The sequence below is a fragment of the Chinchilla lanigera genome, unplaced genomic scaffold, assembly GCF_000276665.1.
Source record: "Chinchilla lanigera isolate Chin_1 unplaced genomic scaffold, ChiLan1.0 scaffold00149, whole genome shotgun sequence".
NCBI classification, from domain to species: domain Eukaryota; kingdom Metazoa; phylum Chordata; class Mammalia; order Rodentia; family Chinchillidae; genus Chinchilla; species Chinchilla lanigera.
The window spans coordinates 1,072,392-1,089,884 of NW_004955550.1; the positions used below are offsets into that span (position 1 = coordinate 1,072,392).

At 39.0% G+C, this 17,493-nt stretch overlaps 1 protein-coding gene across 5 annotated transcripts in view; it reads right to left on the reverse strand.

The window, feature by feature from the left end:
* Positions 1 to 1,305: 1,305 nt before the first annotated feature.
* The window catches only part of Ttc5 (tetratricopeptide repeat domain 5), a 31,359-nt gene continuing 15,171 nt past the window's right edge, over positions 1,306 to 17,493 (reverse strand). For 2 of the 5 annotated variants that reach the window (XM_013508558.1, XM_013508560.1), the window contains exons 6-11: positions 16,719 to 16,775; positions 16,090 to 16,287; positions 15,694 to 15,908; positions 12,075 to 12,080; positions 4,755 to 4,899; positions 1,306 to 1,898 (exon numbers count right to left, since the gene is read on the reverse strand). In XM_013508558.1, coding sequence (XP_013364012.1) covers positions 1,779 to 1,898; positions 4,755 to 4,899; positions 12,075 to 12,080; positions 15,694 to 15,908; positions 16,090 to 16,287; positions 16,719 to 16,775 — 741 coding nt within the window. In that variant the 3' untranslated portion in view covers positions 1,306 to 1,778. The remainder of the gene's footprint in view (positions 1,899 to 4,754; positions 4,900 to 12,074; positions 12,081 to 15,693; positions 15,909 to 16,089; positions 16,288 to 16,718; positions 16,776 to 17,493) is intronic. The other 3 variants (XM_005412043.2, XM_013508557.1, XM_013508559.1) reach the window with 3 other exon arrangements.

Consider the following 17,493-nt stretch of genomic DNA (forward strand, 5'->3'; position numbering starts at 1 on the left):
AGCTCAAGGCCAGCCTGAACCACACAGCGAGACCCTGTCTCAAAAAAAAAAAAAAAAAAATGCCTAAAAGACCACATTAATCATTGAGGATGGGGAGCAGAATCATCCATTCATAGCAGTGATTAGATCATGGAGAGGTACACAAAGGGCTTCCAAGCTATCAGTGATTCCAGTTTTTAAGATAGATGGACACTTCACAGGTATTCTAATTATTTAAACCGTACGTATACACTTTGTATCTTTTGTACATATTGTTTCTGTCTAATTACCACCTAGACACCTTTTTTCTTTCCCTACATAGAATGTCAAAGCATCTCAGGACTTCAGTAAAAGAGGAAGTTATTGGATCTCATCTCTACTGCCTCTTAACACTCACCACCATTAATCCCCAGTTCCTTTGGGCCACTGCTCAAGATCTGATATGACCACAAACTCCTGATCATGCTTCCGTAACTATATTCCTCAAAATCAGCACTGAAAACTGGACATAAGATTCCCTGTGTGGTACGATAGACACACACAGTATTAAACACGCTCTTCTTATTCCAGATTCCTCGGTGCTGTCCAAAAAGTGCATTTCTGCCATTATATCATACTGGTTACTCATACTGGCTTTAACTTACCTACAGCATATGATGTGAAAGACATACTTCAAAAAGTTAGACTTTTTGGCTGGAAAGAATGGCCTCAAACTTTTATCTTGTTAGATTCAGCCTTTATAACTTCTTCAGACAAATACTTATTCTGTTATCCACTTTCTGAATTCTGTCTTTTGCAGCTGTTATAAATTTTCACCAGTGATACTGAAGTGACTGAACAAGACCTGAATAGGACGGAACCAAGGACAAAGACCTAAGCTATATCCCTAAAATAGCAAGTGCTCAGAAGTCTTCCAAACACATCTATGCATTAACTTTGGTACAGCCACTCAATTGGTTATTAAGCCTCATTAACATTTCTTCATTTTCCACAAGAATACTGAGAAACTGTTATAAAATATATCATTAGACCCTAATAAAACTGAACGTAGCTCTCTCTGGTCTTTCGGGCATAGGAGCACTGTCAGAATAGCACTATCTGTCCATCTCAGACAATGGGGCAACCACCATTAGGGGTGACAGAATGAGAAAATGGAAAGAAGCTGGTCTTCAGCAAATTTCTGGAGCTATCAGTCCTTTCTGGGATTTCCAGAAAAAAATATTTTGTATAAAGACCAAAAACAAGAGATTACTCCAACAGATTGAAGACAACCTAAAAGCAAGAATCTAAGACTGGAGAAAATAAAGCAGACCAAACTACAGGGTATTTTTTTTCTAAGAAAATTTAATTCTGTTCCCACCCCAAAGAAAGAACTTAAATCTTCAAAATAAAAATAAAAATTGCTCAAAAATCAAGCCATTAAAAAGTTAAGTCCCCTTCCCTTAGCAATAAATACTGAACTGACATATATATATTAGACTCAGGAAGGAGGCAAGAGCACGAATCCTGGGGATTTTTTCCCATGGCAAGATCCCAACACTTCCACCAATGCGACACTCTGCTTAAAACAGACAGCAGTCAAAGAGGCAGGAGAGATACGCCAGGGACATGTGTGGCCCTGGAGGATCTGGAACATGACAGGGAAGAGTTAAGAGAATCTTCCGGGACGGGAGTCTCCATGTAAAACGCATCCTCCCCTGATCCCAGTGGAGTCACTGGATGTGGCTGATCCAGTGGCCCAGTGCCTTGAGCTTTTCTCCGTGCCACTGCTCCCTCTATAGCATGGAGGTCAGGAGAGATCATTCACACTGTGGTCGTGATGCCACCATGGCAGCAGCCTGGCTACTGGAGCCCTGAGGCTTTCCATTCACCATGAGCAGGAGGGGTGTCTCCACACGAACACTGGAAAAGGAATAGTTCTGAAAGAAAGGAGAAAGAGGGTCATCACAGACCTGAAGGTGGAAGAAACTCCAACAGGGGATTCACCACCTGCAACATTCTCCCCATCCTTCCCCTATATACACCCCTCACCTCTCTCACATGTTAGATAAAACTGAGCTGTTTTCAACATTCGTAAAGAAAATACAGGGCAAGTAGGGTATAATAGAATAACTACAGGAACAGGACAGTTCTCTGATTTAACAGAGGCAACTTCCTCTCACTGCTTGACAAAAGGACACCTCCAGCTCTCACAGACTCTGTTCCCCACAACTTTTCTTCACAATTAGCCAGATACATAGCAACCAACCACAGCCAGAGGAGCGAGAGAGGCTGTTAGTCCAGGACTTTTTGAGGCCCTAAATTAATCTGCCAAATACAAATTAAAGTTATTTCCTTTTATATCAAGAAGAAATAAAACATGTAGCAGAAAAAAATACCAGTGAGATATTAGCTCACTTCCCAGTTCAAATGTATTTTTTAAGTAGTCACTAAAAACCATCAACCATGCATTGGCATAGGTGGCATCCTCAGTTAGCTGAGGTACAAAGATCGTGAGCACAAGGCCAGTCTGCACTACACAGGAAATTCAAGGCCAGCATGGATTACAGAGCCACATCCTGCCTCAAAAAATTAAAAATGCATACATGCACTATATATTATATATGTATAATACACATGTATTACATCATACATGTATATTCTTCCACTAGCAGTGTGAATCCAGCTCTTTAAAGTCCAAGTGGGCCACGGATATAGCTCAGTGGCACAGTGCCTGCCTGGCAAGCGCAAGGTCATGAGTTCAAATTCTGGTACAAAAAAAAAAAAAAAAAAAAAGACATATTTAAAGTCCAAGTAAAATAAGTTAAAAAGTATTCATAGGTCAATTTTTTAAAAAGTCATAACAGGAAAATGGCAAGTAATAAAAAATGGTGATTTATAGATGAAATATGGTCAACAAACATATAATAAAGTATTCAGCCTCACAAATAATCAAGGAACCAAATTAAACCAGTATTGGGACTATATTTTTCACATAAAATCTGCAAGTAATTTTTAGAGGTTTCCTCTCAGTGTTGAGAACCACAGAAAAACAATGCATCCACAACTCGCTGGTAAACCTTCCAGAGACTAATCCAGCAGTATGTACTAAAAGCCTTATATTCTCCATGTTCTTTGGACCCAAGATTTCACATTAAAAATTAATAAAGGAAATAACGGTGTGGGCAAAGATATAAAAATGTTCACTACGAGGACATTTTTATGCTGGGGACATAGCTCAGTGGTACAGCACTTGCCTAGTATGTGTGAGGACCTGGGTTCAATCTCTAACAACACCAAAAATGTTCACTACACTACTTTCATAATAGGAAAAACTGAAATAACCTAGAAAATACTGAATACACTACACTCTGTTAAAGGGCTTGATGGTAAATATTTTAGGCCTTATAGGCCAGATGGTCTTTGTTATGCAACAATTCACCTCTGACACTGTAATGGAAAAGCAAACAGAATAGTAAACAAGCAAGTATGGCTTGTTCCATTAATTGAAAGCTTCATGGACATTAACTTTGAATATTGCAAAATATATTTCTTTCCATTTTTCATGTAAAAATACGGTAACTATTTCTAGCTCTCAGGCCTGCAACAGGTGGAAAGCAAGATTTAGTCAGTGTACCATACTGGCTGCCTCTGACCAAAGCGGTAAAAACATGGTTAAATACCTACTCCCATAACATGTCCATGAAGATTAAACCAGGAAATGTAGGCAACAAAACTCTTAGCAATGCCGAGCACCCAGTTAGGTATTCAATAAATGTTAATTGTCATTACCATCACTACTACCTGTCAATTCAAAACATGAAAAACAAACAAACAAAAAAAAAAACATGAAAAACATTCGAACATGCATATACTATCCTACACATGAGTAAGTTATAAACAGGGATGAAAGTGTATTTCTAAAAAGGAAAAAAGACTAGCGGCATGTACAGCCAACAGTTACTAGTAACATCTGAGTGGTAACACTTCGCCCCCTTTTTTTGGTGGTGGTGGTACTAGGAACTGAACCCAGGGCTTCAGACTGAGCTATATCCCCAACCTTTTTTTATTTTTTATTTTGAGACAAGGTCTCAGTAAGTCCCAGCCTTCCAGAGTGCTAGGGTCACAAGTATGTGCCACCACACCTGGCTTTCACTCCATTTTTTACATTTCTTTTGCTTACCAGTAGTTTTCCTTTTATTAAACCAAACAACAGGGTTGAAGGGAGGATACGAGAATGGAAAAAAGAAAAGAATCAAGTTATAGCATGTACAGGTACAAATTCTCTGTGATGAATGTGATCGTTATATATATCTAAAATGTACACAAAGTCAGTTTGAAGAAAAAATGAACAAATAAAACAAAAAAGTGTGCATATACATATATATAGACAGAGAAAGGGGAGGGCAGCCAAAAAAAAATGTATACATACTTTAACAGTTTGCCACACTGATAAATAAATGTCTGGAAGCTAATGGCCTCCATTTTGAGCAACTCTTAAAATTGTAGAGGTCAAAGGTAACTTGTATTAATCTCAATGATGTCTCCATAAGTTTAGTATTAAAATATTTACTAAAGTTTTTCTTTTCCTGATGTATACATTTTTTGGCAGGCTCCTGATGTATACATGTACACATGTATATTTATATATATATTTGTGTGTATAAGTGCCATAAACATACATGTGTGCCATACACACTCACACATGCAAGATTTACTTTTATGCCTACAGTATTTTTTAAAAAGAGATCAGCTTGGAACCTATGAATTGCAACTGAATCCTAGCCATCACTCACCTTTCCCTTGTGCTGAATTTGGTGAACCCGAAGGTTAGGCTCAGGAATGGCGACCGAGTCCCCAATGAGAACGCCCCAGCTCTGGACTATGTTATACACCATCACTGCATAGCAAGGTCCATCTGAATCTACCAAGCCAAATGTACTGCCGGGTTAAGATGGAGAAAGGGAGGAAGAAAGGTAAATGGGCAAGAAAGAGGGACAGAAACTGGTTTTAAAATACTGACAAAATAAACAAACGCTTTTCTAGTTACTTACACAAAAAACCTATAAGCACACCATGTATGTCTGAACCCTCACTTGTCTCAGATACTTCTTATCTTTAAAAAGCATTCACAAGTCAGTAATCTTTACTTTGCTAAGAATTTAGGACACATGCACTCACACAAAAGGCCCTCCAACAAATATTAACAATGACCTAGTCCAAAATGTAGAGGCTAAAATATATTTCCTGCTCTCTCAATTTAACTGTCATACCTTCAACCAAACCCTCTAACCATCACTATCAATACAGATTATTAAAAAGAAAAAAAAATACAGCTTATTTCCACAAATGTTCACTGAATATTACGTAAGTGTCCAGCACTATGCTTAGCAGTAAGAGTCAGTCCAACTGTGAATGACCTACAGTCTAACAGAAGTTAAACAAAAAAGCCATCTCTTGAGCTTGGGTGTAGCTCAGTAGCACGATGCCTGCTTAATATGGGCAAGGCCCCAGATTCTAGATCCCCAGAACCACAAGAGGAAAAAAAAATCACAGTACAGTGTCAAACAGCTTTTTCCTATGCAAATCCAGTGAAACCACAGTATGAGCTACAGGTTGAAAAATGGCTAAATCAAAACTGGAAAGCAGGAGATTTCGAGGAAGTAACACTCAAAGTGAATCTTAAAGGATAAAACAGGAAAACTAATCTTTTATGGAAAAAAAAAAAGAATCCTTAGGGGAACAGGAACAAGACTAACTTGGAAGGAGCATGAGGGGACCTCGAAGGTGACGGTGACGATCACATGGTTGTGTGCACTCACCAAAACTCAGCAAATGTACACATGGATTTGCTGAACTCAGTTAAGGAACATTTGCCAAAGTATTTAGAGAAAGGAATACTAATTCCTGTAATTTACTTTGAGATGGACCAAAAGTAAGATGTATCAGTGGATGAATAGTAGGATAAATAGACATGTGATAAATTAAGTGTAGTGAAATATATTACTGCATAGTTGTACAATATAGTAGTTAATTAAGTACACTGATGTTTATTATAAAATTCTTTCAATTTTGCTACATGTTTAAAAATTTTCAGAATCTGCTGGGGTATTAGTTGCATCAAAAAGAAGATAGGGGGTCATCTGGCTGAGTTAACGTGTGGAATGTGAAGGGCATGAAAGCAGCTGCTCTGAAGCTTTGGAAACAGTGGCGTAGTTGAAAGAAGAGGCACAGGTGGCAAAGCAGCAGAGGGTAACTGAGAAGACAGGCAGAGCATGAAGGGCTCCGTGCTGAGCTAAGCACAGGAGTTCACACTGTCCCCAAAGCGACCGGGGCCAAGCAAAATACTTTAAACAGGAAGTGGCAGTGGTCAGACTGGTATCTGATTTTCTGCCAGCATGTGGAACGCTGACAGAAAACAAGAGTCAAGAGTAAATCTGAAGAAGTCATAAGAGGCTAAGTTAAGGTAGTGGAGACAAAACAGAAAAACTCGGCCCAGCGTGCTGACACATGCTTGTAATTCCAGCACTCGGGAAGCTGAGGCAGGAGGACCATTGCAAGTTCAAGACGAGCCTGGGCTACAAAGTGAGCTCAACGCCAACAACCTGAACTACATAGCAAGACCCTGTCTCAAAAAGACAAAACAAAACAAAAAACAGAAAAACTCTGAGAACTGGTGATTGCATCAACACAGAAGAATGGAGAAATCTAGAATGATTTCCAGAATTCTTAATTCTGTGACTGAGGAGCGATGATACCATTCACTAACAGGGAATCCAGGGAGAAGCAGTTGAGAAAGAAGAGGTGAGTCATGCCGATCATATTGAATTAAGAGATTTTCAACTGCAGCCCAGAGGTTGTTAAGATAGTGAGATTCACAGCCTAGAAAAAAGGCCTGGGCTGAAACATCCATCTTAGCACACAGAGCACCCACACCCTTGGATTTCTATGACATCATCAAGCAAGATGATCTATAGATAAGATGGTCTGGATCAGCACCATGTGATTGCTTGACAAACGTGAATTTACAGGAAACAGCACAAACAAGCAAAACACTCCTCTGATGAATCCAAAGAAAGTCTGAGACTCTTCCTACACACTTTATCAGACAAGGACTGACAAAGGACTAAAGTTGGCAATGATATGCCATCCTGGTATAGGGAAAAAAGGAAAAGAACAAAAAGTCCTGGGAACCTAACATTGAGAAGTTGGGCAATTAAAAAAAAAAAAGACAAAAACCAAGGAGTGGTAAAATATTTATTTGTTCTCAAGTTTCCTTGAAACCTCTTTATCTAGATCCTTTTTTCATTCCTCTTAGTCATAGTTCTGCTCTAGTTAATGAAGCTTTTCTCAAACTATGTTGCCGCCTTTTAACTCACCAACTACACACACCTCTAGCAAGTGCTGTGGAGGATGCTCAGGAATGTAAAGTGAATTGTGTTTCAATCTGGATGGAGCAGGAAGGTTGTGAAAGATTAACTCAGAATGTTAGGAGGATGTAGTAAAAGCCACTAGGTAAGATCCCCAGAAAGACACTGGTGGTGGTCATAGAAAATAAACCACTGCAGTACAGAAAGGAAGGAAAAACCAATTAACCATGGGTTAGGAAGTGGATGGAAGACACGCAGTTATGGCACACACCAAATCATAATTTTTCAAACTGCAAAAGTGTACTAAATGAATATTCTTAATTCACTCCTCTGCCAGACTATGGCCACCCATCTTCACTGGGTCCTTTACAATCCCCCTCCCCATATAACACACTAGATGCTACATAAATATTTATTAAATGACATCTGAGAAAAGCTCTGCAAACAGGTCTTAAGTTCTAACTCAAAGCTCACCTTCCAGAACTCCCTATGTATATGTAAATCCAAACAGGACAAACAATTTGTCCTTTTTTGGAAAACTCTGAGGGCAACCCAGGCAACTGAAAATTCCTAAGAAAACAGACATAGGAAAAGTCATGAGAGGACTTTTGGGAAGAGGGAAAACTGATTTACTTTAGCCAAGGTGATGTAATTGTTCCAATCAGTTGTTCTTCCTAGTAGGCCAAGACTGAGACTATCTAACAGTCATAAACAGTATTATAAGCCAGTACCAAAGAACCAGGGGCTATACCAAATAAGCAGCAACTTCTCATTCACAATAAATTGAACAGGTAGGATCCTGCAACAGACTAAAACCCAAACACCAGCTATACCTAAAAGACATTGCGGAGTAGTTATTTCCTAGGGGTTCTAAATACTTGTCATAAGTGACTTACAAGCATCAACTCAGGAATTAAACTTTAAAAAAATAGAAAATGAGAAGACACATAAGCAAGATGTAACCCCAAACTTCCAGCTCACCAAAGGCAAACCCACAGGGCAATGAAGTGGAGTAATTTGAAAGCTACCCACCTGGACTCTCTGAAGTAGTAACAGTGAAGTAACAGAGCAGATGAATGAGGCTCTAGAAAAAAATCAAATCAGAAATAGTTTCTCAGATAACTACAGAGATGGTGACCATAATGAAAGACACGGTTAATGACTCTAGAGCAGATATCAATAAAAAAAAAAAAAAATAGAGGAACTAACCCATGAATGTAAACCATAAGCGATGAACACCCAACATAGGAAAGAAATAGAACCCATGAAACAGATTCTAACAGATATCTAGGAGATTAAAAATTCCACTGAAAGTATACAGAGCAGAATGAGCCAATGTGAGTACAGAATATCAGATATTGAAGACAGGGTTGCAGTTAGCAATCATAAAAAGAAAAATTTCTTAAAAATACCAAGGGGGGACAAAAAAAAATCTGTAAGGTGCTGGATGATGCAAAGAAGAATAACATAAGATTGACTGGTGTCAATGAAAAGGCACAAGATAGCGCAAGTGACATAAAAAGAATCTGACATACAGATAAGTATATAGAACTCCAATTAGCCATGATCAAAAAAAACTGCACTAAGGGATATAAAAGTCAAGATTCCAGAACTGAACACAAAAACAAAATATTAAAAGTTATTAGAGAAAAGAAACAAATCACCTATAAAGGAAAGTCCACCAAAATCACAGCAGACTTCTCAACACAAACCCTCAAGTCAGGCAGAGCTTGGAGTGAAGTATTGTAAGCCCTAAAAGAAAACAGTCTCCAGCCCAGACTGATGTACTCCACAAAACTATCCTCCAAAATGGATGGAGACCCAGAGTCTTTGCCCTCCGCACATCTGGTGCAGACAGGAGTTCCTCACTCAGAAGGCCCGCAAACTGCTCTCACCAGGGTTCACGTGTGGGCCCTCTCTGAGCATGCCCAGCGCCCAGTGAGGTACTGGAGCAGGCGCTCCACAAGCTGCTGACACCACAGTTCGGGTTTGGGCCTTGCTTGTGCCCCAACCTCCTGGAGGTCACAGACATAGGCAGTCTGTGATCGCTGTCAGTGCGGCCCATGTCTGGCTCCTCTGTGAATCCTGAACTGACTGGAGAAACAGAATTAGGTGAGCTGAGAACCACTGACAGCACAGTTCCCAGCCCAACTACCCCCAAGAGAACCAGGTACTTCCCATCTACTTCCTGGGGGCAGAGCAGATAACCCACAATGCTGCCACCATCACAGTCTGAGGCTCTGCCCTCCGTGCACCCAGTGCAGACATGAGATCCTCCCTCAGAAGGCCCAAGAACTGCTCTCACCGGGGTTCACGTGTGGGCCCTCTCTGAGCGTACCCAGTACCCAGTGAGGTACTAGAGTGGGCACTCCACGAGCTGCTGTCAACGCAGTTTGGGTTTGGGTTTTGCTTGTGCCCTGACCTCCTGGAGGTCACAGACACAGGCACCCTGTGGTTGCTGTTGGTGAGGGCTGTGTCTAGCTCCTGTGCACATCCTGAACTGCCTGGAGACACAGAATCGGGTGCTCCACAAACTGTTGACCCTGTAGTTTGTGTCTGGGTTTGCCTGTACCCTAAACTGCCTGAGAACACAGGTCCACTGGTCCGGGATTGTGCCACCAGTGCAACTCAATTCTGGGTCATACGCGTGCCCTGAACTGCGAGGGGATGCTGGATCAGACGGACTGCCATCCGCTGACATCACAGTCCGTGTCTGAGAATTGGGAGAACTAGATACACTTCATCATCTGTCGGAAAACCCCAAACTAAGCAGTGTATCTCAGTGAACACTGAGGGGCAAGGCTGACCACCAGGAAAACTAGGGACACTAACCACCTTTGCTGAGCTGCCAAGGAAGAGAGAGACTGAGCTTTCTGCATCTGGTATCAAACATTACAAGACAAAGGACTAAAACACAATGTCAGAACTCCACCCCACTCAGAACAAGTCCAGGAGATATTGGCATAGGAGAACTTGGTAAACACATGCCTAAAATTGCTGAAATGATTGCAATGGAAGTAAAGAAACAACTTCATGAGGCCACAGAAGAGCTAAGATCAGAAATTATCTCTCGGGCAAAAAATGAAATGACAATAATAATGAAAGAACTGCTCAGCACATCTGAAGAAGCAGCATATAAGAAAATAGAAGAACATAGGCAATGGACAGAAACATTAAATGAAAAATATAGAAATGACTTAGAATGCATGAACCAGATTCAGAAGACTTCCAGGAAATCAAAGCTTCCATTGAAAGCTGCCAAAAAAGCTTGAATGAAGCCAAAGACAGAATTTCAGAATTTGAAGAAAGCATGGCAGCTAGCAACCATGAAAGAAAGGATCTCTTAAAAGCAATAAGGAACCAGGAAAAATCAATTCAACAGCTGCAAGATGAGGCAAAGAGGAATAATATACAACTCATATGAGTCAATGAAACAGCATAACCAAAATAAAACTACACCCAGATATATAATAGTCAAGATCCCAGAAATTCAGCAAAAGAACAGAATATTAAAAGCTGCTAGAGAAAAGAAACAGACTACCTATAAAGGAAAGCCCATCAGAATCACAGCAGACTTCTCAACACAAACCATCCAATGGAGAAGAGCTTGGAGCAAAGTATTACAGGTCCTGAGACAAAATAGCTTCCAACCAAGCCTGATGTAACCTGCCAAACTCTCCTTCAGATTCAATGGAGAAATAAAATATTTCCATGACAAAGAACAACTGAGGAACTTCATGAGTGCCAAACAATCTCTGCAAAGAGTACTAAAAGATATTCTAGACAGAGAAAAAAACAACCACAATTTCAAGAACAACAACAGAAAGGAACTGTCAAGAAGAACAAGCAATTAAACAGATAGGAAAAGTAGGAAACAAACAGCAAGTAAATAACATGACAATGATAAGTCAGCACATATCAGTTATAACCATAAATGTAAATGGTCTCAATTCACCAGTCAAAAGAAACAGACTGGCACAGTGGATTAAGAAACAAAATTCAACAATATGCTGTATACAGGAAACACATTTTACTCAAAAGGAAATCCACAGACTGAAAGTCAAAGGATGGAAAACAATCCTCCATGCAACAGGAACCCAGAAAAAACCAGGTGTGGCTATTATGTTTGCAGACAATGTAAACTTCAAACCAAGAACAATCAAAAGAGATAAAGAAGGTCACTATATACTTGTTAGGGGAAAACTGCAAGAGGATAAGATAGCAATCACAAACATGTATGCACCAAATATCAGAGCACCAAACTATATAAGAAAAATCTTAACAGACATGAAAACCCACATAATTAATAATACTGTTGTAATAGGGGACCTCAATACCCCTTTGATACAAAGACATAGGTCAACTGGGCAAAAACTCAGCAAAGAAATAACAGATCTGAACCAAAACTGCAAACAAATGGACTTAGCAGAAGTATACAGAGTCTTCCACCCCACAACATCAGAATATACATTTTTCTCAGCTGCACATGGGTCTTTCTCTAAAACAGACCACATTCTAGCCCATAGAGCATACGTACCAATATGAAAAAGATTTGAAATTATCATGTGCATATTATCTGACCACAGTGCAATGAAATTGGAAATTAACAACAAAAGTAACTCCAAAATCTCCATAAATAGTTGGAAATTAAACAACAACCTCCTGCACAACCACTGGGTCACAGAAGAAATTAAAGAAGAAAATAAAAAACACCTACAAACAAATGAAAATATAAATATAACTTACCAGAATCTGTGGGATGCAATGAAAGCAGTCCTCAGAGGGAAATTAACAGTGATGAACTCACATATAAGGAAAACAGAAAGACAACAAATAAATAGTCTAATGCTGCACCTCAAACTTTTAGAAAAAGAAGAACAAGTCAAGCCCAAAGCCCAAAGACGGGAGATTATAAAGATCCGGGTAGAAATTAATGCAATTGAGACAAAGAAAACCCTCCAAAAAATAAATGAATCAAAGAGCTGCTTCTTTGAAAGAATAAATAATATTGATAAACCCCTAGCCAACCTTATCAAGAAGAGGAAGGAAAGAACTCAGATTCATGCAATAAGGAATGAAAAGGATGAAATTATTACAGATTCCACAGAAATTCAGAAGACCATTAATACCTACTTTGAAAATCTTTACTCCCATAGGATAGAAAACTCAGAAGAAATGGACAGATTCCTAGATATGTACAAATTACCAAGGTTGAATCAAGAAGATATAAAAATCCTGAACAATCCAATATCAATTAATGAGATTGAAAATGTGATCAAAAACCTACTGACAAAGAAAAGCCCAAGCCCTGATGGGATTCACAGCAGAATTTTACAAGAAATTCAGAGAAGATTTAATACCAACACTAATGAAACTCTTCAATGGGATTGAAAAGGAAGCAATTCTCCCTAACTCATTTCTGGAGGCAAGTATGATACTGATACCAAAACCAGGGAAAGACCCAACCAAGACAGAGAACTACACACCAATCTTCCTAATGAATATAGATACAAAGATACTCAATAAAATACTAGCAAATAGAATGCAGCAAATTATCAAGAAAATCATATACCACGACCAAGTCAGATTCATTCCAGGAATGCAGGGATGGTTCAATATTCACAAATCAATTAATGTTATAGCCTGTATCAATAGAGCTAAAGACAAAAACCACATGATTATCTCAATAAATGCAGAAAAAGCTTTCAACAAAGTCCAACATGCATTCATGATAAAAACTCTACAGAAAATAGGAATAGATGGTCTTTACTTTAACCTGATCAAACAAACCAACAGCCAACATCATTTTAAATGGATAAAAATTGAAAGCTTTTACTTTAAAATCAGGAACAAGACAAGGATGTCCGCTATCACCACTCCTGTTCAATACAGTTCTGGAAGCATTTGCCAGAGCAATTAGACAAGAGAGAAAAATAAAAGGAGTAAGTATAGGAAAGGAAGAAGTAAAACTATCACTATTTGCAGATGACATGATATTTTACATGGAAGACCCCAAAAACTCCACAAGAAGACTGCTTAAATTAATCAAAAAATTCAGCAGTGCAGCTGGATACAAAGTCAACACCCAAAAATCAATAGCACTCCTATACACAAACAACAGACTGAGAGAGAAATTAAGGAAACCATACCTTTCACAACAGCATCCAAGAAACTGAAATATTTAGGAATCAATCTAACAAAAGAAGTAAAAGATCTATTCAATGGAAACTACAGTATTCTGAAAAAAGAGATTGAAGAGGATTTCAAAAAAGTGAAATAAATCAGACCTGCATGTGTAAGAAGCATATTGTCTCACTAGTGTAAGATCTGAAAGAGTGAATAAAAACTAGGAGGTGTGACAGACATCGTGTAATGAAAGGATAATGCCCAAAAGTAAAGGGCAACTGCGGTGTGGGAAAAGAGAAGCAAAAGAAGGGGAAATTATGTAAGTATGTATATACAGGATTGCTAACATAGTTACACTACTGTCTTCTATTGCTCTACAGAAAGGAACAGTTAATGATTACTTGTTTGATCAGTCTGTGTCTCTGTTTTCCTAAGAAACCACTTTGTTTGTCTGTAACTGTTTTGTTTGTATTGTTCTTATGCTATTTTATAAATGGATGTCTGTCTGTTAATATGTTTTCCTTCTTTTATTTTTTAAAATAAAAAAAAAAGGATGGAGAAATAAGTTACTTCTGTGACAAAGAACACCTAAGGAAATTCATGACCATCAAACCAGCCCTCCAAAATGTTCTGAAAGACATTCTAGAGATGAGGACTACAACTCCATGAACCCCTCATACACTAAAAGTCAAAAGATGGAAAAAAATACTCTATGCAAAAGAACCTGGAAAAAAGCAGGGGTAGCTATTCTATTTGCAGACAAAGTAGATTTCAGGCAAAGACTGACTAACAGAGACAATTACATCCTTTTAAAGGGAATAAAACAAGCAAAAAGAACAATCATATATGCACCAAGTACTAGCACACTGAATTATATGAAACAAATATTTTTAGACATTAAAAATCAAATAGGCACTGATACAATTCTAACAGGGAACCTCAATATATACCACTGTCACAAACAGATCAACTAGACAAAAAAATCAACAAACAAGTATCAAAACTGAACCAAACTTTTGAATATACTTAAAGTCTACAAAGTGTTCCACCCAACAGCAGAATACACATTCTTCTCAGCTGCACATGCAACATTCTCCAAAATAAACCACATACTAGTTCACAGAACATTGCATTTACTTGCTTAAATAAACACAAAGGAACTGAATTTATGGGGCAAGTTAAAACAATGCTGAATGAGAATTCATCTAACTGCCAAAAGAATGGGTATTATCAAGAAATCAACCAAAAAAAAATGCTAGAGGAGCTACGGGAGAAAAGGAACCCTTCTCTACTCTTGGTGGGAATGCAGCCTTGTACAACCACTGTGGCAATCAGTGTGGAAATTCCTCAAAAAACTAAAACTAGAGCTTCCATTTGACCTAGCTATTTCCCTTCTTGTTATCTTCCCAAAAGAATTAAAGGCATCATATCATAACGACACCCATGTTTATAAAAGTACAATTTGTAATAGCTAAATCTTGGAAACAGCCCAAATGCCCATCAATGGATGAATGGATAAAGAAGATATAGCTTTTTTATACAATGGAGTACTACTCAGCCATAAAGAAGGACAAACTTTCTAGTTAAATGGATGCACCTTGAGACCACACTCTTCAGTCAAACAAATGTGACACACAGATTTAAATACCATATTGTTTCTCTGGTGTGAGAAAAGTGAAAGTGTAAATAAGGACTAAAATATATAACAGATATTGGGAAATGAGGAGAAAATGTTCAAATGAGAAGAGGCATGGGGAGGGGGGCCAAGAAAAAAAAAGAAGCAAAATAATGGAATCAAAGCTTTTGTAGATAAGGAGGGGAAGTGGGCAGAAAGAAGGGAGGGAAATGGGAAAAGAAGAGTTAAGACACATCATGTACAGGTACAGATTGCCTGTGATAAATGGTATTTCGTATATCTAAAATGTACCAATAAAAAAATACAGTCAAAGGGGCAGGAGAATTTTAAGGTTTCTGTACCTTCTAACAAAACATGTCTGTTAAATTTGGGCTATAAATGTACGAATCCACAGAGCATTGGCCTCGGGAAAAAAGCAGGCAATGATTGAATCTACAAAAGCTGTCGAGAGACTTGTTAGGTATCACCCAGAGACAACACTTGCACACAGATGGGAAGAAGTCACCCATCTGAGACAGCTAACAATGCCTTCAACTGCCAGAAGAGGGCCAGGAAGTGGGCAATTCATCCGGAAGAAAAAGAAAAAAGCCGAAGGAAACTCACAAGGGGACTTTCTCCTCTGTAGTTAGGCTAAACACCACCTTTCCCAGGACCACAGCACCACTGTTCACACCAGGCTGCAACGTGCTCAGGGGCTTGAGCTGCAGGGTTACCTTCTGCCCTGAGGCTGACTGATAGTGCCCATCACCATAAGGGCCGAGATGGGCTGGACGCAAGCTTCCTAACATGCTCTGCAGTTTTTTGGCCTTCATCTTCCCCTGCAAAGGAAGGGTAAACAGGTTAAGAAGCTGGACACTGTACTATCTCCCTTGAGAGTCTAGTCCTTCCCTCCCACCCACCCATTTCTGTGGGGTTACCCCTGTCTGTGCTTATTCTTTTCTTATTTTATTGACCAACAACAGAATTAAAGAGTAGGTTTCTCCGCTGACACATCTTTACCTTGCTCTCCAGGAGGCTGGTTAATTTACTGAGGAATTCCAAGAGCTGTTGTTCTCGTTGCTGGGGCTCCAGCCAGGCAGGGTCCAGTGCTGCCGCCTGAGAGAAGCCCTCTAGGGCCTCCCCATAGCTCTCTTCATATTTATGCAGCTGTGCAAAAAGTAATCCAAGACCTCCCAATTGTAAGTAGATACCAACAAACTATGCAGAGGGGATAACGACACAGCGGGATAAGAACCCAGAGAAACAGATTCTTTTCCTTCCCAGTTACTTTCCTCTCCCATCACAAATGTTCCTTTTCCTGGCCAAGATGATGATGAGATGGAAGCTAATTTCCAAACTCTACAATAGTCAAGTTGCCGATATCAGGTCATTCTGTTTTTATATTTGTACTTAATGTTCCAGAAGACTCCTAAACCATCTCGCCCTTCTCACCTCACCCACTTGTCCTTCCCCTCTAGTGACTCTGCCAGAAAATGAAGTCTAATTGAACCATCTTTTCTTAGAATAATTTGACTTTCCTCCCAGTTTGTACCCAACTTTGCCCTCTGTACACTCAGTTATCCACACAGGCTAAGACCTAAATGTGTTTTTTATTTGAGCTTCAGAGGACTGCACCTTATGGGTCTTACCGTTGCCCTGTTGAGATGAAGGTCAGGATTGCTGGAAGCTTTCCTGTCCACCTTCTCCTGGAATGGGAAAAGAGCTCATAAGTGGATCCTGCTTCAGTATTAAGGATGAACATGCCCAACATGACCTAGACTTCCTCTCACTAGAAAAGCTTGAGTTTCTTCCTTGTGAAAATACTACCTACACTCATACTGTTTTACAATAACGACATACAAGTCTGATATTCAGGCTCTGAAGCCTCAGAGATGTAAAGTTGTTTGTACATGTGAAACTAAAATATGGTTATAATTAATCCATGCAGTATTACAAAGATAGAATAAGAATAAATACGTGAAGGCATTCTGAATTTTTTTTTCAAATAGTGACATGCTGCTATAAATGAGGACTGCCCAGGATAGAAACAGTGTCAATTCAATGCATTTTCTCTGCCCACAAACATGCAGAATCATGTTTCTACAGCCAAATCTCCTGAAAACATGTATGAAGTCAAGTTCTGGTTCTCTAAGACAGATGGCCACACACCAAAGGTCAGTCCAGACACAGGTACTGAAGAAACTGCTGCATTCAGTTTTTAAATTCTATTCATTGTTTACCACATTGCAAAAGCACAGACAATACAAATTAAAATTGTTTAAGTTATTGGTTCAGATATATTTAAAAATGGAGAGTTGGGTAAAGACATTAAGAGCTAAAAGCAACTATTTAGCAGAAGCCAAATAAAAAATCTGAATCATAAGTTCTTTAAAAATAAACATTCACAAAATTAATAAATTAGAG